Below are 23,439 nucleotides of genomic sequence, written 5' to 3' on the forward strand. Positions count from 1 at the left end.
GTGGAGGATGGACATCATTCCTTTGTGAGGAATTATTTGTCTAGGCATATACTTCACATAATTCAATGTAATAATGTAAGTCCCAATTATGTATATTTAATTGTAATTATCAGTGTAATATATCTACTATAATAGCAGTTGTTGTAAATATCTGTGTAATAAAGTAATATGATATTTAATCAGTATTAAAAAAAAAACATAAAAGAAAAAGAAAAAGCTGAATTTGGGTGACCAATAATTTAATAATTCAACTTACATATATGTCGACAACAATATCGCAAGAGATTGTTATTATCACCAAAATGAAAAAAGGAAAAGAAAAGAAAATTAGCGTTGCTTTCTTCACTATTGATCGGGAGTCAACGTTCTTACTATTTGATTCAATAATCAAGGGAATGAAACCTATTTGTGTAAATACTATGTACACCCAAATTGATAGCTTCAGCTTCAGAATGTGTTCCTAAGCGCACCCTTTATATGAATTATACACCCAAATCAAATTACGCGAGTACTAATTTAATTACAATAACGTACGCCAAGCTTAATCAACAACATAATTTCCTGTTCCCGTATCAAAATAATTGCGCAATATGCCAATAAATGCATTTCTTGGCTTTTCACAATTGTGAAGTATTCGCCAATCATTAATGGAGTTAAGCGAAAAAGAGAAAGTACACTGTCTCCAATTCTCCATGGCCAACTCGGCATTATTGATTCTAAGGAATACTGTTGAAGATTGAAGAACAATCTTTCCTTTGTTTGGGATTTTCTTCTCTTTCTTTTTGTAATACAATTATTACTAACAGCTAAGGCTTCACTAAACATCTAATTAATAATAACGCAATGGTATATTAGTGGATGATTGAATTCATACCCATGAATCATTTCCCAAGGACAAGTTTGGAACCTATTCCTTGCACTTTCACTTACCGGAACTTTTGGTTTTCATCACCAAACTAAAGGATTATTGCCGCTTGAATATGAGAGATAATGGCATTAAATTAAGCAAATTTTAATGCGAAAAAAGGAAACGAAGTGTACTTATTCAACATGTCAACTGTGTTCAACTCTTACCTACTCAGCAAGTAATTACCTCTATGAATGAGATCACTTTTATCAGGAAAAAGAAAAAAAAGAAAGAAAGAAAGAAAGAAAGAAAGAAAGAGAGAAAGTTACGAACCTTTACCATCAACGGAAAAGCAGGACGGTTGTTGGATTTTTTTAAGAGCAGTACATCTTTTTCTGTGGGGTTGCCTATTTATAGAACTGGAATTATTAGCCGACACAATTAAGAGAAATGTGACCTTTCAAATTTCAATAGCCTTTATTAAAGGACTTAATTATCTATCATTGTCCTCCCAGACGGGGTCCAATAATTTTTAAGTGATTTTTATTAACTGATAACTTAAGTTTCAATTTTAAAAGATATATAAATCAAAAAATCAATTTAAACTTTATTTTTCATTAAAATTCTTTGTATTCTTTTTTTATTATAAAATAATAACTACAGTTTTTTCAAAATTTAATGGAGACTTAAAAGTTATAATCATTAGTTGCAGTATTTTTGGCATCGCGTTAGTTATTTATTTCGAGGAAAAGAATGAGATTAAAATACTTTTTGTGTTTCCCCTTCAAATGGAATAAAGCTACCGTGTGATAGACCATACATCTTAAGAGCATCCAAGATTATATATCTCTAATTAACTGGTTTTCCATTATTGTTTTTTTCTTATAATTAATAAATTCTATATTATTATTATTATTATTTTATATAAATCTAACTCAAACCACGAATTATTAACGCCCAAATAAACAATATTAAGAGAGGGAGAGTAAGAATAAACGCTTTTGTATATGCACAGATTAACTATGATTCTTCAATCCTCATTGTAATTAACATGTCTAAATTCTAGTGACTCTGAATATGTAAATGTAAAATTATCAAGAATATAGTTATCTTCCGAAAGGAAATCAATCAACCGGTAGTGTGGGTAGAGCCCACGTGTAAGGAGTCATCGGATCACATGCCAAATGAAAGTAATTTCTGTGACTAAAAACAAAAGCGACCCACCATTTCCCATCATCAATTTGTAGACTTAGCAAATGAGGGACCAGCAGTCCATCAACTTTGATGGAGTTGAGAAACACCCAGAATTTGATTTATCTTGGCTCAAATACAAGTTTAAGAATCTCCTGCACCAATTCTACAATATTCTCTTCTTTGCATGAAGTTACAAACCCAACTGCGTGCAAAAACAAAAACACTTTCATTTAGTACGTACTTAGATCTTTGTCTGTCCGGGACATAATGCTTTTACCTTATGACCCCGAAAAAATAATAATAATAATAATGTAATAAAAGCTGACATATATGAATTTTGCTAGCCAACACCTGGCCAAATAAACTATTCGTGTCTGTGGGTTTGACTACTACATACCAGCTGACATATCTGTAGCAAGGGATGGAGCCAATAATTTTGTCGAATAGGGGAAAAAAAATAAATAAATAAAACTGAGAGAAAGTGATAGAAGCCTGCACATTGTTCATTTAGTTTCATTTTTTTATTTTACCAAATCCTTCTGCAATCATGTACCTCCAACTAAGCCTGTTGCTGTGCATTCTCGCTATTTGTACAATGAAATTGAAGAGGTTCAAGAAAGAGATAAAATGAACGAATGCTTGGTGAAGGGCATGAGAACAAAAATTTAAAGTAGAATCTCAGAAGAAAAGGAAGTAGAAGAATGATTCACGCAAGTACAAACATTATGATGACACGCTAGTGAATTTGAAGCGCAAGAAGGGACCGAACAACTGGACAGAGTAGGTGTACTGGAGGATTAGAATGAAACTTCCTTGGTAGAAAGATTCCTAAATATAGGGAATTGTTGGGTCCATATATATGTATTATTTTGTATATTATCCTTCTCATAATAAGTAGTCTAATATTATGTCTCTTCCCATTGGATAAAGTCCAAATTTAACAAACAGACAGCCTTGGGGGAATCCATCCCCTTCCGGATCTCGCCCACCTTAAATCACAAAAGTTAGTACTCCCACACTCATGATTCACACGTCTGGTTTATGGCGTCAAGGATTCTCTTAAAATAACTTTTATCTGCTGCCTGAGGTGCATGGTACCTCGAAGGGAAAGACAAAATTGACAAACTTTGAAGTATACAACATTTATGATAACTTATTTAACTTGTTTTGCACACTTGAAACTATTGTTCTGTAGACGTTTTTGATAACAGTGACTTTGTATTCTAGGCTTAATGCAACGTTACACGGTGATGGTGGGTTTCTGTTGTCAACTATTAAGACCTGCGTTCAAGGGATAAGTGGTCAAATCCATGGAAAGAAACTGCGATAGGAGCACATTTATTAGTACTACAAAACAGAGCTGGACGAGAGAAATGGCAAGGCCAGAAATAGAGGTTATTGCCTACTAACAGTGACGATTAATTTGAAAATTAATCATATGGCGTCAGAAAAGATTTTACAGTTCTTTTAGTAATTGAACCATGGACCACAAGTGCTACATTTGATGAGGACCACAAACTTTGATGATCGAATGTGGCCGGTGGTCAATCTTAACAGCTGTAGAATGGAGGACGATTGCTTTGACGGCTGACAAGTACCCAGTCCTTTAGGGCGAGAAGATCTCAATCACTCTATAGTCTATAATTATGACCTAAAATTTGGTGAATAAAAAGTAATCAAAACACTTGAAGCTAAGATGACATAGTGGGGCAGCTCGAGAAGTTTTTGTTTGACATTGTTGGGGATATTTATCCAAACAATTAACACATGGACCTGAGGCATGTGAGCTCCTACATTTGTTTCAAAGCCCAAGTGAAGAGGCCCGGCAGGAACCTACAACCAATCTAGCTTTCTTAATTCAAAACATAAATAGTCAAAAGCAAAAATTTTCCACTGGAAAATCAAATATGTACAAGAACCACATACATAATTTCCAAGGATACAAATAATGCACCACACACGACACACCATAAACAGCATAAACCAACAAGTTAATAGTCAGTATTTATATCTGTCTTAAGAACAAAGACAGAATCAGTACAAAAAGACCTAAGGCGGTGTTATTATCTAGAGGCAAAAACAACAATTGATGGTTGGTTTACCTTTTCATCACCATAGCTAAGATTCTATCTTCCTTTATGGTGCGTTTACTAAACGAAAATTGAAATGGGTTGGAATCAAAATGAGCAGGAATTGGAATAAATTGAAATAAGAATAAAAAAAAAATAAGTTGTTTACTCAAACTGTATGAATTGAAATTAGAATAAACTACATCTCATTAATGCATTTACTTTATCTTGGAATCGGAACAAATTGTTTTAAATTACTAAAAATTACCCTTTGTTAATTGTTATCCCTAATATTATTTGTATCTATTATAACATCAACAACAATAAAAATAAAAATAATACTAAAACTAAAAATAATAATAATTAATGGATTATTATTATTATTATTATTATTTGTGACTTCGGGATTTGGCTTATTTTAATTTATTGATATTTATATTTTTCATTTAAGGGGGATATTTTAGGAATATTGAAATGTTCATAGGGGTAGAATGGAAGCACAAAGGAATAGGAAATTGATTCCCGCATTCCCTATTCTCAAATTCAGGTGGATCTGACGATTTTGATTATGATTCCCGCCTCCATTTCATGAAGTAAAAACCATCAATGATTCCGATTATGAATTCCAATTCTCCGATATGGGAAGTAAACACACCTTAGTGAAATCTTCTACTAGTAGCACCTCCCACAGACATTGCAACTCTGGCACCACTCACCAGCACAACAATTGTTGCCTTCTCCGCTGTGGATAATACGTCTATTTGTGTCTTCTATATACTTTAAGAACCATGAAGTAACATCCAAAACTTCATTTTAAGGAGATGTTGCTGACATTTGTTTAAATTCTCATAGAACCCATAGCATGCGCAAAGTAAAATCTTTAGATCTTACTAAAAAAGCAACCAAAAAAAAAAGATTATCTTTCTTAATGCAACTTCGAGTAAATTTGAATTTACTTTAAAATAAGGAAAATAACTGCTTTCTGCCTGGGAACTGCTGGCAAGAAATTACTTACTATGATACCCATAATAAAAAATGCAAACAAAAAGGCCTAACATTATAAGCTATAGTGTAGCTTGGTGGTGAGGTTAGGCATATAAATCTGAGTAGACCGCCTTTATATATAATCGACGACATAAACTATCTCAGCTTGTTGGCCACCCACGGTCAGGCTTAAGCAACGGAAGGTTAAGTACTTAAGTACTTGACTCAGTTTCATATTGTACCTTCTAAAGAAAAGTAACTAAATTTGTTTTCCAGCAATTCTATAAAACCCCTGGGGTTTTTAAGATAAAGTCTATAATGCAAGAAACTCCAGAGATTTAGATATTAATTAATCTAATAAACTATCAAATACGAAGTGCTTTGCGTACGAATGCTAACTCCCAAATATAAAATAGTTCTTCCATAGATTCATTTATTTGATGAGAACCTTTATGTCTAAAGTAATGATTTCAAACAATACTTATGACAAGAAACTCCTCTTTTGCAAATTTTCAGCTGCTGCATAACTCTAGAAACTGGTATCTGGCCATTGAAATTCCCTATAAACTAAACGTCCCATCTCATCGAATGGTTCAACCTTATTTGGCAATACACACAATACCCCAAAGGTAGGTTGAGTTTGCAAATTTTCAGTTGCTGCATACTTCTAAAAACTGGTATCTGGCCATTGAGGTTCCCTAAAAACTAAACATCTCATCTCATCAGATGGTAAAACCTTATTCTGCAATACACACAATACTCCAAGAGCAGGATGAGAGTCAAAGACCTTGGCCATATAAGCTTCAATCTTCAGAATCAGCTTATATAGATGCTAGCCATTGAAATTCCCTATAAACTAAACATCTCATCTCATCAAATGATCCGACCTTATTCTGCAATATACACAATACTCCAAGAGTAGGGTGACTTTGAAGTTACTTCTAAAAACTGCTATCTCTGCCATTGCAATTCCCTATAAACTAAACGTCTCATCTCATCAAATGGTTCAATCTTATTCTGCAATACACACAATACTCCAAGTGCAGCATGAGAGTCAAAGACATTGGCCGTATAAACTTCAATCTTCAGAGTCAGTTTATAGAAATGCTATGCAAGATCTCTGAAAAGTCTAACTCAGAACACCAAATAAAATAGTAGACTTGGAATGCATCAACTTTTAGTCCTAGGGTCAATAGAGTGTCCTATATGATTATGAACTGTCGTGCACCTTCAAGGCTCCCTCGTGTGATTTTTTTCACCCAAACAAGTTTTGGTGGCATTATATCACTTAAAACAGTAAAAACAATTTTGTACCTACAGCTTGTCTAAACTCTTCTCAAAAGGTAGAAATTTGATAAAAGACTTATGTATAATTTAGAATCTTACTCCGGAAAAAACCTCAAACTTAGAAGTAAATAGTGTTGAATTGCACACTTTATAAACCAAGATGACAATGCCATACAGCCTACTGAAGATGAAGAAGGCACTATTTTTTGGCTTATTGGATGCTGTTTGGAGTATTTATCTTTTCAATGGGGGAAAAAATGAAGAAAAGCAGGCAGAAGAAATGACATTACACGGGCGATATTCAGTCAAAAGTGGATATCAGATCGCACTGAAGCGGAAGTTTCCAGACAACCCATGTAGCTCAGACAGCTCGCTAAGCCGATGGAACGTTATTTGGGCTACTGAGTTACCGGAAAAAATTAAGATTTTCATGTGGAGAGCAGTGAAGAATCTCCTGCCAACAACATCTAACCTTTGGAGAAAGAAGATTGTTGAGAGCCCTATTTGCCAGAGATGTGGAGTGAAAAGTGAGGATGTGATTCATGCTTTACTAGAATGCAAAGCAGCGAAAAAAGTGTGGAAGAATACTGCTTTTGCAGAGGAGATTAAGAAACTCGAACAGCAAGAGTTGATGGCTTTGTTGTTAGAAATTCAGGGGAAAAAAGGTAAAAAGGAGCTGGAATTGATAGTTGTTCTGTGCTGGGCCATTTGGTACTCACGGAATCTTTTCATCTTTGAGAATAAGAGAGAAGATTCACAATTATCTATTGCCAGAGCTGAGGCAAGGCTGGAATCGTTCAGAAGAATCAAAAAGCCATCTTAAAATATTCTGGAAAAGCAGCAAATGAATAGACAGCAAGTCTGGAACCCTCCCCCCAGTGGCTGGTTTAAAATTAACGTGGATGCAGCTGTGAAAACTAAGGACCAAATAGCTGGGCTGGGAGTGGTTATAAGAAATTCAAGTGGAGAGGTAGTGGCAGCTGCTGTCCAAAGATCCATGTTTCAACTCATCAGTACTCACATGGAAGCTGAAGCTGTAAACTTAGGTATCAAGAGTGCTCAGAGTGCAGGGTTCTCCCCAATGATCATAGAAACAGATTCGCAAGAAGTGGTGGACTTATCTTGAGCAAGAAAGACAGCATAACAGAAACCTCTTGGATAATTGCAGACATTCAAGAAAGCATCCAGCGATTGAATCAGTTTTCAATTCATTATATACCAAGAGAATGTAATGTCACAGCCCACTCTTTAGCTAAGAAAGCATTAGATTTTGAAAATCCTGTATTTTGGGAGGGATCATTCCCACCTCAAATTGTGTCTTTATTTCCTAGTTCCAATCAATGAAAGCTATACTTTCATCTCAAAAAAAAAGAAAAAAGAAATGACATTACACTGTAATTTGCCTAAATTTGGTAATAAATTAACATAAGAAAGAGATGATATTGTAACTCAACTAGAATGGAAAACCTCTTGGGAGGGGAAGTGGGGAATGAACTGATTATAGCAGGAAACTATAATCTGTTTGCACAATCTAATGGAGTGGAAAAATTAAAGTCGTAGTTATATGAACAAAAAATGGATGAACTTATTTAAAAAATTCTTACTACAATAATAGGGACAGAAAAAAACTCACTAAAGGGGAAAAAAGTATTTACCCCAGGGAAGTATGGGAAACTCCCACCTCTGTTTAGGTACGGTAATGAGATATGAAGCAATCTGTAAAAGAGAAAAAAACTCAGGGAAAGAAAAAAAAAAAGAAAACGAAATGAAAATTGAACAATCTCTGTGAACAGAAGTATTAAGAGTTATTAACATGCCAAGATGGATGCAGCAAGAGAACGTGGAGATCGGTAGAGAGTCGATGTCTCCTCTTTTTCATAAAGAAGATCCATAATGTCCATGCATGCTTCAAATCTCAGAAGTTCTCCAACTTTTGCCACTCCCCTGTAGTAACTAGATGTACTAATATGACATCAATTTATCCTTAATATAAATAGGCTAATGTAGATCATTCAATAGGTATAACAGATTAATAAAAGAAACTCACTTGAACTGAAGTAAAAGTTCTTCAAGTAATAAGAAAGCAATATTGGATGTACCAATCTCAAAATCCAAAACCTAGCTTTATCAACAGAACCACCGTATCATGAGTTGATAACGAATGAGTACAAGATGACTCTTTAGTTACAGAACATACAAGACTGACCTGCATGAAGACAATCTCCTGCAAGGTTCATCAACCATGCATCATCAACGTTTATTAACTGATATAACAAACCAATTTCCAAAGCATTATTATTATAGGCTATACAATAATTATCTTACGGCTTCCAAGAAATCACGAGTCGTAAAATGTTCATCCTTAATGATTTTATCTCCCAGAGACTTGAAACTTTTCACAGATACGGGACGCGAATCATGTATCTACAAAATATATGAGTAATGTATCCTATTAATTGTGGTTCACAATCATTTAAATAATAAATGATGAAAATAAAAAAAGGGAAGAAAACAAAAACAAACCTTGCTTGAAATCCATAATGCAATAAGAGCAAATAGCTGCAAATTGCTCTCTCTTATCGGCTGCAAAAGCCAGTTTCCCTTGCCATTACTCCCCACCGTATATCTATACATACAATACAACTTGCTTCCTAAACACGCTTTAAATTTGGGAATTTAAGCAAATATGATTCAATTAATTAATTAATTAGTATATAAGCAAACCTGGTCAGAGAAGGGCAAAATCGATCGGCGAAGAGGGACAATGCAGAGTATTTGACAATAGGCGAAACTTCGAGTTGCTTTTTAATTAATTAATTACAGCATTGAAAAATTAACCAAAAAAAAAGTAAATTAGAAGAGAATAAATTGATAAAAATTGAAAGGAAGAAGAAGAAGAGAGACTCACATGAGCAGATTGAATCATGAACTCCATTAATCGACTCCAAGACCACTCAATCGCCGCCATCTCTCTCCGTCTCTCTTATCTTCTGTAATTCAAACGATTCAATTTCGTTTTTTAGGCGGGAGCTTCGATTTTAAATGCTGTGCTTGCTGATCTGAGAGAGAGAGAGAGAACGTTATCCACGTGGCATGCTTACATTTATTAAGAAGAAAGTTTCAAAAAAAATTTGGGTGGGTTTGGTGTTCTTAATAATCTTTTGAAAAAATTTTGCATAGCCAATAATGCTGGGATCTGAATAATATTTAAGAGTAATGGTATGTATTATTGACTGACATATGGCAATTGCCACGTCATTTAAGATTTAAACGTTGACAATTATTTTATTTTAGTTGCCTAAAAAAATTATTAATAAACATAATTTTTGATAGGATTTGATCTTATTTTTGAAAATTTTCAGCTAATGATCATGAAAAGAAAAGAAAAAAAAGGGTAAATGACAGTACTCGTAACAAGGACAAATTTGAGATAAATGAAAAATAATTCATCAATAAATAAAACAACTATTATATTATCTAATAGATGATGAATTTTATAATTAATAAAATAACTATTATATTATCTAATAAATAAATATTAGATTAATTAGGTTGAAATGTTAGAATTCCTACCATTGTTCAAACTATAAATCTACTGGTTAGTTTACTTTGACAATTCACAAATTCACAATTTTGATAAACCTATGCGTACCTTTAGATTGTGCTATAATCAAAGTGACTGCTTAAGATTAAGTTTATCCTGATCCTCTTACATATTACAATTGAATTTTGACTCGTCACACCGACCATGCAATACTTTTTTAAGTGACTTTTGAATTTTGTCGTTAGATTCATTCAGTGTTGTGGTTAAATCTAATTAGAGTTGGTACGAATAATCACTATAGTTAAATGGGGTCAACTTTTTTATTTTGGGTCAATTGATAAATGAGAACCTAGGAAACAAGAAGAAGCAACTATGAGATGCTTTTTAATAAATAATTTAAACATCAACTAACTTGAACATATCCCGATAGGTGTGAAGAAAGTGAACCGACATTATTTATATATTTAGCACCTTATTGTGTATGCAGTGTAATAATTAATTAATTTAATTGCAGTTTCTGTGCTCTTCTGGTTCTGGAAGTTTGATAATATTTAAAGCTTAAAATGACAGTCTAGATTCAAATTGGATCTGTAAGCCGAGGAACAAACAAAAGAATAAAGCCAGTGCAGATGCCCAATTGAAGTACCTTTCAATCCGAAATTGAAAACCAGACTAAAACCCTAAAGAATTTTGGAGCAATTGAATTTAATTATACATGTACATTAGATAGATCAATTTGGTAGTTGTTGTCATATATGGTCGTTCTTGCGCTTCAGGTTACCTTTATTTTAATGTTTATTTTAAGTCTTAGTTGAACTAAACATGTTATAATTGAACTCTAATTACATCAACAAATCTTTGATTATTCGAAAACCTTACGGAGAGACGGTGCAATTAATTGTTTTAATGTGCGAAGAAATATTTTCACGACACAACTTGTGAGTATCTTTAGTTATTCAATGGGTCTCCAGGTCTAACAAAATAAATTCATTTTAATTAAATTTTGATAATCACGAACCAAAATTACTGAAGGATTAGCCAAATATAATGGGCTGATGATGTGCATGGGGCACTGGTCATTTCAAGTTGATCCGTTAACTTGCGCAGATCAATCAACGGAAGGCATAAGGTGACTTCCAAAAATTTCTCCGTTTTATCGATTCGTGGCATTTGTATCGGGTGGTGAAGCTTAGACTATCTTTCAAGTGAGAGGAAATTATTAATGACCAATTGCACGGATGATTTTTATTGTTGCTCCATTGATAGGGATATTTTGGACCACAAGTTATCTCTATTATATTTCTACGTGTTGGTTGTTTTGATCCACTTTAATCATTATTAATTTACTTAGTATCATGGGCTAATAACTAATTAAAACCCTTCGATAACTTTATCATTACATGTTTCTCCAGAATATTGTATTGTGGTAATCAGTTAGATTCTGCCTTTGATCACCTTGCTTCTCAAATGAACACAACTATCTTTAAGTTTGCCAAATTTAAAATTACCTAATTAAAAACAGAGTTGTTAAGTACTAACACATAAAAATTTCAATGATTTTATAGTTAATGCAGCCAAATCTTCTTTTTTTTTTAGAGTGATACTATATTTACTTAGTTGAGATACTTAATTTGTATCCCAATTGATGTGTCGCCAATAGAAATTCACTATTTGAATTAAAAATGATAAAACTTCATAATTATCTATCACTTAAACTAATCAAATAATCAAACATCATTTACCAAGTGAGTTGAATATGGCATTATTGAGTTTTTTTTTAATGAATTATCTATATGTTAAGATAAATAAAAACTTCAGCTTTAACCTATTATAAATAACAAAAAACTTCAGCTCTAACCTATCATATATATGCAAATCGATAGACAATGCAGGGAGTCAGCGTCCATAAAATGCAATCTTTTGTGATTGAGTTTCTGTGGCAGCCAATTCATTCTTATGAGATTCAACCCAGCTGCAAGATTTATAACAATACTTTCCAAATAAAAGCTGACAATATGGAAAAGGAAAAAAAAAAAAGAGTGTTTATTAATCGAATAAGATAAAGTAGATAGTCCATACTACACGCTACATGGTATCAATTTAATTTGATGTGTTTTAGGCTAGTGTATGGCACTGTTCTAGCTCGTCGGATAAGCATAAATTATGAATTTATAAGAATTAATTGAAACTTTTTATAGGGTTAGGTTAGATACTATTCCAAGGTCACATAAGAATTTTTTATCATATCCATTACACGACAGAAGCCCACAAGAGGACCATTTTATTTTTTTAATCCTTGTTGATTGTTCGGCATATGTATGCATAATGCACCAACTTGTACCGGCCACTTTTGGCCTCCAGCCTGACTCGCTCTCAGCCTCAGGATCCAAATACTGTATTAATTAATAGATATAGCCGAAACCAAAATGACTATTTGTTTTGGAAATTAATGGAACGTTTAAGATATGTCATCGAATTTTCGGACAAATCTCTTTGTTTAACTATTAGATTCTTAGCAGCTATTGTTGAATCTGGTGCAACAATCACATCGCAAAAATAATAAGTGGCCAGTTGAATTTGTTTAATTTGCAACTCTACAATTCCTTATCAATGTTTTTGCACATCGCATCCAATCTACGTACTTTGTGCATACAGCCTGTTTACACCACAACATGAATTATTAGGCCTGGATAGGATACTAATGAACAAATTTATTTGGGAAATTTAGTTCAATGTCCATGCAATGGATCTGCAATCGCTTTATCCGTTGAATTTGTCCCCAATACATAACGATAACGTTTTATTATCAACTATCAAGTACTTGTTCTACGAATTCGCGTGGTGTAGTTGTTGAACCTGGAGCCCCAAAAAGATAGACCTTCTAAGTGGAGATTGGAGAAGAAAACAAGTTGTTCTTAAAATGCATTATTTAATATACATGATTTTGCTGACATGTCATAAAGTTACTGGATCCAAAAGAAATTTATTCTGTCTTTTAGACCAAAGATTACATGAAAAATTTTCAATTAAAAAAAGAAAAAGATATTTGGTCCTTCAAGACCATGCGTGATTTAGCCAATATTGTGTTGACACGTCAGCAAAAACATAGTTTAGGTTTACAGTACTGTAATATCTTGTATCATGGACCCTTCCTTCCCCACTTGCACGTTTTTTCTTTTTCCCAAAATATAATATATCTTTTCTTTCCAATTACCATTATTTAACAAAACAGAAAAGCTTAAGCCTGCAAAAAGACCAATGTTTTCTTCTCTTAGCTTTCTCTTTTACAAACAGATTTTGATTTCTTAATATTGAAATAAATTCATAAGTAATGTAGCTAGCTATCAATAGCGCATGTGCATCACCAATAACGTCACTCATGAATATCTAGGTGATCTTATTCCATTTATTCTCAACTTGCAGAGGTCTCTCTCTGGATTCCTCAGCATGATCTCTGCTGCCATTATTATTCTTTTTTTATCTCTTTTGGCATTTGCTATACAACCCGTCTTCTCTTATTCTGAATTACCATTATTGTAGCTCTCTCTCTCTCTCTTGCTCTCTCTATATGCAAGGAAACCAAGCTGAAGTAATTAGAACTTCGTCTCTAGCAGCTGGCTCTCCCACACTTTTGTGCATTTATTATTTCTTTATAATTTCTATAGTATAATTCTCTTCAGATTTTATGAGCATATCATGTTTATGCCGTTTTCATGATCAGGTCATGTGGCCTCGATTGGTAGCCAATAAATTCCTGAGAAAAAGATTGGGAAGCAACAGCTTTGTCGCTGATTTTCCTAGCAATGATGAAGAAACCTTGATCAGAATCCCAAGCTTAGATAAACAACAATCTTTGAGCCATGACAACAAGGAGACACAAAACTACAAGTAAAGATAAATAAATGCATATTATTGAATGTCTGCATGCGTGCTTCAGCTGTAGGATTCATGTATGCTAATTATCTTTCTTTGATCATTTTCATTTTTATCTTTAAAGGGTTTTTGCTAGCACATGGAACGTTGGAGGGGTTGCACCAACCGAAGATATTGACATGGAAGATTGGCTGCATACACCAAACACGCTTTGCGACATATATGTTTTAGGGTAATTACAAAATCTTAAACAGTGGAAAGAAGAAACGAAAATATTTATCACGAAAGCTTATGATAGTGACTAATTAATTATGTGTGGTCTTTTCTCAGGTTTCAGGAAATTGTGCCTCTAAGAGCATCAAATGTTTTAGGATCCGAGAACAATAAGATTTTCACGAAATGGAACTCTTTGATCCGAGAAGCTCTGAACAAAAAAACACCCTACCAAGACAACAAACTTAGGAAATTGCAAAGCATCTCTCCGGACAACGATGTCCAAATTTCTCCCGGGTTTCGGTGTATAATATGTAAGCAGATGGTTGGCATATTCATATCAGTTTGGATTCGAAGCGATCTCCGTCCGTACATCCGGCATCCTAGTGTTTCTTGTGTAGGTTGTGGCATCATGGGCTGCCTCGGAAATAAGGTAATTTGCTTATAAATTACATACCCAGTGCTATCAGGTACCTTGATTGTTTACGTTATGTGATTATATGAGCATGCAAGAATGACTGATAATTCAACAATATTCATATTGGTTATCTTACTAATTTATATTAAATTTTGTAATTAATATTGTGGCTAACCTTGGTTGCAGGGTTCTGTGTCGGTTAGATTTCAATTATATGAAACAAGCTTCTGCTTTGTATGCAGTCATTTAGCCTCGGGGGGTAAAGAAGGGGATGAGAAATACAGAAATTCCGATGTTGCTGAAATATTGTCTCGTACAAGCTTTCCCAGAGGCCCTTTGCTTAATTTGCCGCGAAATATTCTAGATCATGAGTACGAACAAAAAGACTTGATTAATTTAGTTTCTTGATGAAATAGTCCGAAATATTTCTTAATCATGCTGTTTCCTTAATTTAATTAAATTCTTCATCATGTTTGTTTCACTGCAAATCCCTTAAAAATAGACATGGAATACGGTAATAAACTATAAGAGCTCATATGCTACTACTGCTAATTTCCAAATTGGCACTTGCCGGTCTCGTTTTGAGGCCACTTAATATATAAAAATTATTTTGTCAGAGACCTTAATTTTGTACATATACTTTTTTAATTTGGGTAGTTGTCAGTGACTATTTTATATTCGCAAATTGGAAGATAAACCAATTGAGCAAATATTACTTCCAATTCTCGTAAACAATCATTTTTGGGCCAAGTTGACTGTTTAATCAAAAAGTTAATCAAAAGGTTACTTTAAGCTCTAAACCACCTACTAAACCGTCTTTTGTTATTATAAGCAGCTAATCAAGAGTTATTTAAGCTAAAATATCTTTGATGATATCAGCTATTTATGTTTAATTGGTCCTACAAACGCAGCCGGGTAATTTTGCTGGGGGATTTAAATTATAGAATTTCCTTACCAGAAGCAACAACAAGATTATTGGTGGAAAGAAGCGAATGGAATGTATTGCTAGAAAACGATCAGGTAATTTCTTTTAATAATAAATTCAAAATATTCAATTATTTTCTATGTAATTGATCAAGAATGAGTTGATCTTTCCTTCAATTATCTAACTTGCATTAAATTTGTATTGTTCAAATGAAGCTGAGGACGGAGCTCATGCAAGGTCAATTATTCGAAGGTTGGAATGAAGGTACAATCAAATTTGCTCCAACTTACAAATATTTTCCAAATTCTGAGCATTACTACGGATGTATTCGAGGCAAAAACGGCAAAAAATTACGATCACCTGCATGGTAACATACGATTTATGTAAATCAATCTCCTTAATAATTAAATTTATATTTAAAAAAAATCGTTAAATGGGTTTATTATTCGATTAATTTAGTTTGTGATGATCATTCAGGTGTGATCGGATAATTTGGTGTGGAAGGGGATTAAAGCAACATCTATATGCAAGAGGTGAATCAAAGTTGTCAGACCACAGACCAGTCAAGGCGATATTTTCTGTCGAAGTTAGGGTTTTACGTACGTTGAAAGGAATTCAAAGCTTCTTCTTATCAGAAAGATTTGAGAGAATTACCAGCCATTTCGAGATGTCACTAAACGATTGTTTCTTATGTTCCAGTAGATGATCAAGCTTTCCAATTAAACTATAAACTAACCTTTGTAAAATGGTTGTGTGATGTTGCAAGTGGTTATACAGAGTCTTTCTGTAGTGTGGATGTCCACAATTTTTAAAATGCGGAGTTAAAATTTTATAATGTTATAAAATATTTTACGATGTTGTAAACTGATGAAAAATTAATTTACAATATTGTAAAAATCTTTTATATGTTTGTGAAATCTCAAATTTGAAGGGAGCATTTACATCTACGACAAAGAAATATGAAAAAGAAAAAAAAAATCAATAGAACTTTCTAGTCTACGTTATTAAGTTGAATTTAGGGTTGATGATGAGTCTACAGTGATGCTGTCTTCCGTTTGTGTAAGCTGGTAAGCGATCCTAGTCAATTCCCATCCCTTCGCTTTCATTGAATTATAAAATTTAACGTCTGTTTCGCTCTAATCTACACACACACACATATGGTCGGAATTTAATTATTATTTTATCTGCTACAAATTAGGATTTTGCAAGCTAACCTCCAAGCAAACCACGGGGCGTCCATTTTATATATTCAACTTTCAAATGATTAGTGCAGCCTAAGAATCCATTTGATTGGCGGATCTCAAAAACGTTAAGATCTCTTATTAAAAGAATACGAAATTTATTTTTAAAAAAAAATGGCAATAATTGAGCAGTTCGGAATGATAAATATAAGCAAGGCCATTGGTTCTTTGTGGAACTGTGGGAGCATCATCTATTTCTTAGTTTAATTAATGTGTTAGGTTTAAGGGACAAACTTTTTTTTTATATTAAATCATCTGATATTTAAATATCACATTAGGTTGCGATTAATTCATATTTGAGCCGTGTAGGACCACTAGGGCGGTAAAATTCTCCCAACAAATATTTAACGCAGCTACATTCCCAAGTTTCGAACTAAGGACCCTAGTTAAGATAGAACAACCCCATGCTAACTTATCTACACACTAAACTTTTCTAATTATTATATTAGCGTTTATTCGTGGCTTTATTAGTTAATAAATTAACAAGAGTCCTATATAATAATTAATTATTTTCCTCAGTGTGTTCTCTCTTATTTAATTATAATATTCAAAAGTTAGTGAGTATTCGTGCAACATTGAGCTCGCCGTTTATTGTTTGAATGTTATACCATTGTGCTACATCCGGGTATACAATGGGGTATTATAAACAGAGAGATGACTTCATTCTTGATTTTGATTTTAAGAGTTAGGGTCAGTTTGGGAATGATGTACCTTTTAAAATAATTGTTATTAAATGTACTGTAGAAATAATTAACTGTGAAGAGAATTAGTTAAGTATTTGATAAATTTTGTTTTCAGAAATACTGTGAGTTTTGAAAGTAGTTATAGACGTTTGGTAAATTTTACTCTAAAACTGCTGAGAGAAAATAAATTACTAAAATATACATAATGTAAGATAAAATTTACTTATACATATAAAAATATGTAAATACAATATTTTTAATTGTGTATTAAAATAGTTTTAACTAAAAATAAAATCTATAATATATTGATTTTAATTTTTTTTTTGTCTTAAAACAATTGATAATCAAATTTATAAGATAGTGAAATAAATTTAATAATAATTTGACCAACAAATTGATATTAATAAATTTATATTGATGAATTATAACAAAATTTTATTAAAATATTGATTTTGTTTCCAATTTCAATAAGGATAATTTTGGATTTAGGTAATAATTTTAAGGATAAAATTGATTATCAAAATCAAAATCTAAAAGTTACTCCTTCCCTATTTTTTAAAATCAGCTTTAGGAGGGGTTGATTTTGACAAAAAGTGATTTTGATTTTTTTTTTACCAAACACTAAAATTATTTTTTAGATTTTCAAAATCACTTTTAAACGGTCCTTACCAGTGCTTGGATTATCTGTTGGCACACAAATTCAATTTGAATGCTTGGATCATCTGTTGGCACATAAATTCAACTTCATAGGGAAGTATTTTGTTTCTTTTCGGTTCCTTGATGCTCGTACGCTTTTGTTTAGTTATTATCTACAATTTTTTTTTCTTTTTTTAAGTTTTGATAGGAGTTTAAAATAAAGAAGACAAATTATGGTAATCTTGTGATGGGAAAAAGATGAAACTCGCTAAATAAGAGAGAAGAATCATGAGGAAAATAATTAATTACGATAACAAGACCTACATTAATTTGTTAATGTTTAAACTTAATCAATTTTATGTCCATTTTAATCTAAATTCTAAGATGAACTCGAATTTAATAGTTAAAAAATTGTGTCTTAAGTTATATTTAAAACTGCGTCTCTTGAACAGCATCCCTTATAATTTATTATTTATTTATTTATTTTTGTTAAATTAATTTTTTAATCTTCCATCTCTCCTAAGATTCAAACTTAAATAACCACTTGATTCAGTCCTTATAAGCTAAACCTGCCCCTTAATTAACTTGTGAGATAGGAATAAACTTCTTTTATTTTCATTGTAATACCAAATATATAATTTAATTAACAGGGCAAGTGGTTCAAAGAAGTTAGTTGCCAAAAATTTAAAATTGTGTTAATTATATAATATACGCAAATTGACCAATTGATAGCCATTGCCATTAGAGGGTCATTGTGATTCATAAGAAAACAAATATTTCGAAACACGAGCGATTTAGATAAGTAATGATCAATTTGGCAAACTTTTCGTTCTTATGATTTTTAGGAAAACTAGGGACTTATTTCTTTTATTCGGATTAAGATAGCTGAACTTCAATAACCTAAATTTTATCCCTACAATTTTTTTTATCCCTACAATTTTTTAAGTTCCACTTTTTATTTTCTACTATATTCATAATACTTCATTATTCTTCCGATCTCAAAATTTTCACCAAAAATCTCATCTTAGTCACAGCTAAAAAATAATCACTTTTCTTTTAATTAGAATTTTGACAACAAAAAATTAACAACATATTATAATACTTATATATATAGGGAAATGTCACTCTTCATCTCAAAATTGGCTAATAAAAATACTGTGTTTTCGAGGATTAATTGATGGATCAAAACAGTATCTAACTCAACAACATAGACAAGATACTTTAAAATCCATGTGATGTAAGGATAGATCGCAATATTCGGTAAAAATTTGAATAATTAATTTCACTTCGAAAGCCATTAAACTTATGTAGATAATGAATTAATTACTTTTGGTCCAGAATGTACAGAGAAAAAGGTTGGAGGCGATCCTTTCTGTCGCATCCCTTGTTTATACAATAGTGAGTTTAATTAACCACCCAAACATGTATATCTAGAAAGAAAAAAAGAATATTCCCTTGTTTGCTATATATGGCATATCTACTGTGAAATAGAAAAAAGTGTACATATTTGGCTAATCCTATATTTTTGTTTGACAAATATAAATTAAATTATGAGCATGAGATCGGGGACTGAATTCTTCAACAAAGATAAGTGTTTGTATATAATTATATTCACAAGTTGTTTAATAAAATACCATTTTTGTATTAAGTAATTGCAATTGACTCTCAATCGGAAGGATTAACTGATCTCCGGCTCCAGGCAATCTGAGATTTGGTGATGTGATGTTGTGATCAGTTCCTTCCTTCATTGATAATTTAAATGAAAGAAACATTAATTATTTGGCAACAACTAGACATTACTAAATATTGGGAGGTTCCATGAAGGTATCAAATTGAAATATTAAAGTGCGAAAACGAGTTTGTCACCGCCCGCCATTACGATTCAATTGGTCCAAACTTTGTAATTTTCCTTTTTATGTACTTCTTATTTTCAGATTCGTATAAATAAAAATTCATTGGCTTTTGCACTAGTCTTTATGCTTTTGTTTGTCTAACCTAGCCTTTTGATTAGAAGCTGATCTTAATTAACCTTCAAAATGTATTAGTTAATTTCAAGTGGAGAAGTCAACTATCCAAGTTGCAATAAAAACATAGGTAAATATACAGGGGGCCAATATAGTTTTCCTTTTCTTATTGGCCATGCATAAGAACGCGACAAATTACCATTTGTCTTTTCAGATTTGTATCGCTCTTTTCTAAGGATAAATGCTCTTTTAGTCATTATGAGTTAATTATTCAATTAATTTCTATATTTTCAAAAATTATCTAAAACATCCGGTCACTTCTTGTATAGTTGTCGGATTGAACTTGTCAAAGTTAAAAATAGAATTTTTGTTGGATATAACTTAAAAAAAAAATTGATATATATGTAACATATGAAAAATAGATGATCTTGTTAGGTAGATTTTAATAAAATAGGTACACAACATGAACCTTTAGCCCATGTTTGGTTGGAAGAAATGGTAGGAGAGGAAATGAATGAAAAGCAAAGAAGGGGAGAGAAAATGAGTAAAAAAGAATGTCAATTTCATTTTCATTGTTTGGATGGACAATGAATTCATTTTTCTTCCTTTATTTTTTCCCCTCTCCTCATTTCCTCTCTTTATATTTTTTCGAACCAAACATGCAAGAGTAATTTTGTAATACAAAAGTTATTAGGTCATGGCCTCAAACTATAGAGATGAAAAGGAGTTTTACTTGAAGGGAAAAAAAAAATCTCTAAAATAGTCATTTTGCTGATATAGCTCTTATATATAGCCATAAAAGTTAAACACTTCACTTGAATAATTATATATTTTTTTCACTTTAACCCTAAAATTATATTTACCTCTATAATGTATCGCCCCGCTAAATTATTTATTATGGCTCTGCCCCTAGCCATGGGACAATGGACGCTGTAGATGTATGGCTTTAATGTAAATCCTTATTTTCTTTAGTTCAAACGCCTGTTTCGGAGAATTACTGTATATATGTTTATGGAACTGTGAAGCTTTGACAGCAACATGAACTTATCTTTTAAATCACTTTACAGTGAATCAAGATTTTTGCGTATCCATGATATTAAATTGTAATATACAAGAAGATATGCACTCATCTACGTACTGATGGTACAAGTTGATTATAATAAATTAGTACAATAGTTGGAAGAGAAACGCAAACGTATGGCACAATTTGGCAGTAGAAATAAGGGGTATTCTTATGCACTGCTTTCTTAATCAGATCAACGTAACGACTAGAGATCATGAGAGTAAAAAAATGCCGCAAATTAATGAAATAAGATCATTTATTTTGCCCTTTAGAGTAGTTGCATGACGTACTCTAAATCTTTTGTACATTGAATGTATATAATTAAGTATCTTTCATTAATTTAAGTATATACAATTGGGCAAAGGAATCATAAGCCTTTGCTTACTTTTCAAATTTAAGTGTATATATATATATATATATATATATCTATGCATTCCACGCACATAATACTTCTGTCTCAAATTGATTTTTTAATTATTAAATTTATTTAATTATTAAATGAACAAGGAACCCTTCTAAGTATGAAAATTTCTTGATTTGAGTTCCTTACATGAAAATATAAAATATTTTGCTTGTTCATATCAAGTGATTAGGAATATTCTTGTTCTAAAGAAAAATTATTCATGCATCAAGAGTTGATTGTGTTTCTTTTTCAAATTTATTGAACATTTTATTTTACTAATGTGTAACCATTTTAAATTCTAATGGAATAATATTAAAGTCCAAACCTTTTAATTATTGGAAAGAACTAAAAGTAAAGACAACCCTAAAGGTGCTTGACTGAGTGATTTTCAAACAGTTTTATTTAGTTAGTCATCTGAATTTGAGTTTAAGAGAGGTAGGGACTAAAAAAGTTGATTTGGACTTTACCCACTATTAGGGATGATAAATTTTTCTGAACTCGGCCCAGATCTGGACAAACCGAGATGATCCGATCTGAGTTCAACTCGGACCGAATGTATAAAAATGAGGAATCCAAATTTTTTTTTTAAAACCTAAATATATCTGGGTCCAATTCCGAGTTTAGCTAGACTCGGATATTGGGAACCCAAACTCGAATTTTATGATTTATTAATTATTTAATTTTTATTATAATATATAAATATAAAGCAAAAAGTTACAAAAGAACAAAAACAAAAACACAGAACCAACCCTAAAGCCCCACACTAGCTGCCACCCCAATCTTCCTTATCATCAACATCAATTCATCATCAAGAGCAACAACAATTTAAATCATCCTCAACATCAATTTAAATCATCAAGAGTAACAACCAAGCTCTACCACTGTTCATCATCCATCATCATCAACCAAGGGATTGGAAGGTACCTATCTTCTTCGTGGATGTTGGATCTCGGACACTGCTTGCCGCTCTCATGGCTGCCATCTCCTAGACTCGCCAGTGCCTCAACTGACGTCTCAAAGAAACCGCTAACCTCTTTTCATCGGCGCTGTGGTAATTATTGAAGTTTTTGTTGTTGTGAATAGCCAAATACAAAATTTAAACACATAATATCGATATAATTGTAAACTTTATTATTGATGTAAGTAAATTTAGTTGAGATCTCATAAATTTGTTCTACATGTTACTGTTTCTGCAAATTCCATAGAGCCAAAAGCGGCATGTAGCATGCTTGGAGAATTCATCTTCCTCTCTTCACCCAACAACCCGGGTTTAAAATCCGGAATCCGGGAACCCAAACTTTTCCGGACCCGCAGTTAAAAAATCTGAGTTTTAATCCGAATTTGGGAAGATAAATTGGTATACAGGTCCAGAACTGAAAAGACTGAACCCAAATTCAGACCCTGTTTTTGCCATCCCTACCCACTATCTTACTTTTCGAAGTACAATGAAAAAAGAAAAAAAAAAGAGTAAAGAAAGAAAAGAAATACGACAACATATACGTTCAAATTGCCGACAATATGGCTGACAGCTGGGCCAACTAGATTTTGGGCTCAACTCCTAGGGAGGATCGACAAAACATCATAGCATGATTTTAATACAGTTAATTTATTGGACCTCTTCATTAATCTTTTAAAAATAAATATAAATAAAATTAAACTCATCATTTTTTTTTCTTAATAAGCTCTTCAATTTTCTTTCACTTGCACAAGTATGATATTTTTTCTTCGAAATTCCAAATATAATACATCAAACGGATAGTTTTTTTTTTCTGATAAATCCTAGACTTGATGTCCTTTGTTCATCATCTTCATCGTCAATTATGAACCCACGCCATTTTAAACTAACATTAACAATTGCTCTGTTGTCTCCATGTCATCTTGACTCTTGGTATTTGCTCCACTTATTTATATCAAAGTTGGAATTGGTTTCAAATCTGCAAATTAATGAATTATTAACCCAAAATGTAAATGTATTAATATTATTATGTAATTACATGAGCAGAGTATTATGTCTTCCCTTACCAAAGACCCCAATTAATTACTTGATAAAACCATAAACCCCCATTATTCTAGGATTCACAACACTAACTCTATC

General features: G+C 32.3%; 2 protein-coding genes across 2 annotated transcripts; one reads left to right on the forward strand and one right to left on the reverse strand.

Annotated features, from left to right (window-relative positions):
* Positions 1–1,910: 1,910 nt before the first annotated feature.
* On the reverse strand, positions 1,911–9,461 carry LOC18052854 (cyclin-J18). Its single transcript, XM_024191564.1, has 9 exons — positions 9,290–9,461; positions 9,106–9,182; positions 8,905–9,007; positions 8,707–8,805; positions 8,588–8,605; positions 8,429–8,499; positions 8,199–8,334; positions 8,037–8,097; positions 1,911–2,243 (listed from the first exon to the last, which is right to left on the reverse strand). Exons 1-9 carry the CDS (start codon positions 9,347–9,349, stop codon positions 2,161–2,163), a joined length of 708 nt encoding a protein of 235 aa, XP_024047332.1. The 5' UTR covers positions 9,350–9,461; the 3' UTR covers positions 1,911–2,160.
* A 4,188-nt stretch (positions 9,462–13,649) lies between these two features.
* LOC18052855 (type IV inositol polyphosphate 5-phosphatase 9) lies at positions 13,650–16,060 on the forward strand. Its single transcript, XM_006448017.1, has 7 exons — positions 13,650–13,813; positions 13,923–14,030; positions 14,129–14,444; positions 14,616–14,800; positions 15,341–15,449; positions 15,570–15,721; positions 15,832–16,060. Exons 1-7 carry the CDS (start codon positions 13,650–13,652, stop codon positions 16,058–16,060), a joined length of 1,263 nt encoding a protein of 420 aa, XP_006448080.1.
* The last annotated feature ends 7,379 nt before the right edge of the window (positions 16,061–23,439 follow it).

The sequence above is a fragment of the Citrus clementina genome, unplaced genomic scaffold, assembly GCF_000493195.1.
Source record: "Citrus clementina cultivar Clemenules unplaced genomic scaffold, Citrus_clementina_v1.0 scaffold_2, whole genome shotgun sequence".
Lineage (NCBI taxonomy): Eukaryota > Viridiplantae > Streptophyta > Magnoliopsida > Sapindales > Rutaceae > Citrus > Citrus x clementina.

Excerpts from the sequence above, each read along its gene's own strand:
- LOC18052855 (XM_006448017.1), top strand. The coding sequence starts at position 13,650 with ATGTGGCCTCGATTGGTAGCCAATAAATTCCTGAGAAAAAGATTGGGA. Across the intron at positions 14,031-14,128 it reads TGCGACATATATGTTTTAGG|GTTTCAGGAAATTGTGCCTC; the intron begins GTAATTACAAAA and ends GTCTTTTCTCAG. Across the intron at positions 15,450-15,569 it reads TATTGCTAGAAAACGATCAG|CTGAGGACGGAGCTCATGCA; the intron begins GTAATTTCTTTT and ends GTTCAAATGAAG.
- LOC18052854 (XM_024191564.1), bottom strand. The coding sequence starts at position 9,349 with ATGGCGGCGATTGAGTGGTCTTGGAGTCGATTAATGGAGTTCATGATT. Across the intron at positions 9,183-9,289 it reads TCATGATTCAATCTGCTCAT|CAACTCGAAGTTTCGCCTAT; the intron begins GTGAGTCTCTCT and ends TTAATTAAAAAG. Across the intron at positions 2,244-8,036 it reads GTTTCCCATACTTCCCTGGG|TTGGGTTTGTAACTTCATGC; the intron begins GTAAATACTTTT and ends TTTTGCACGCAG.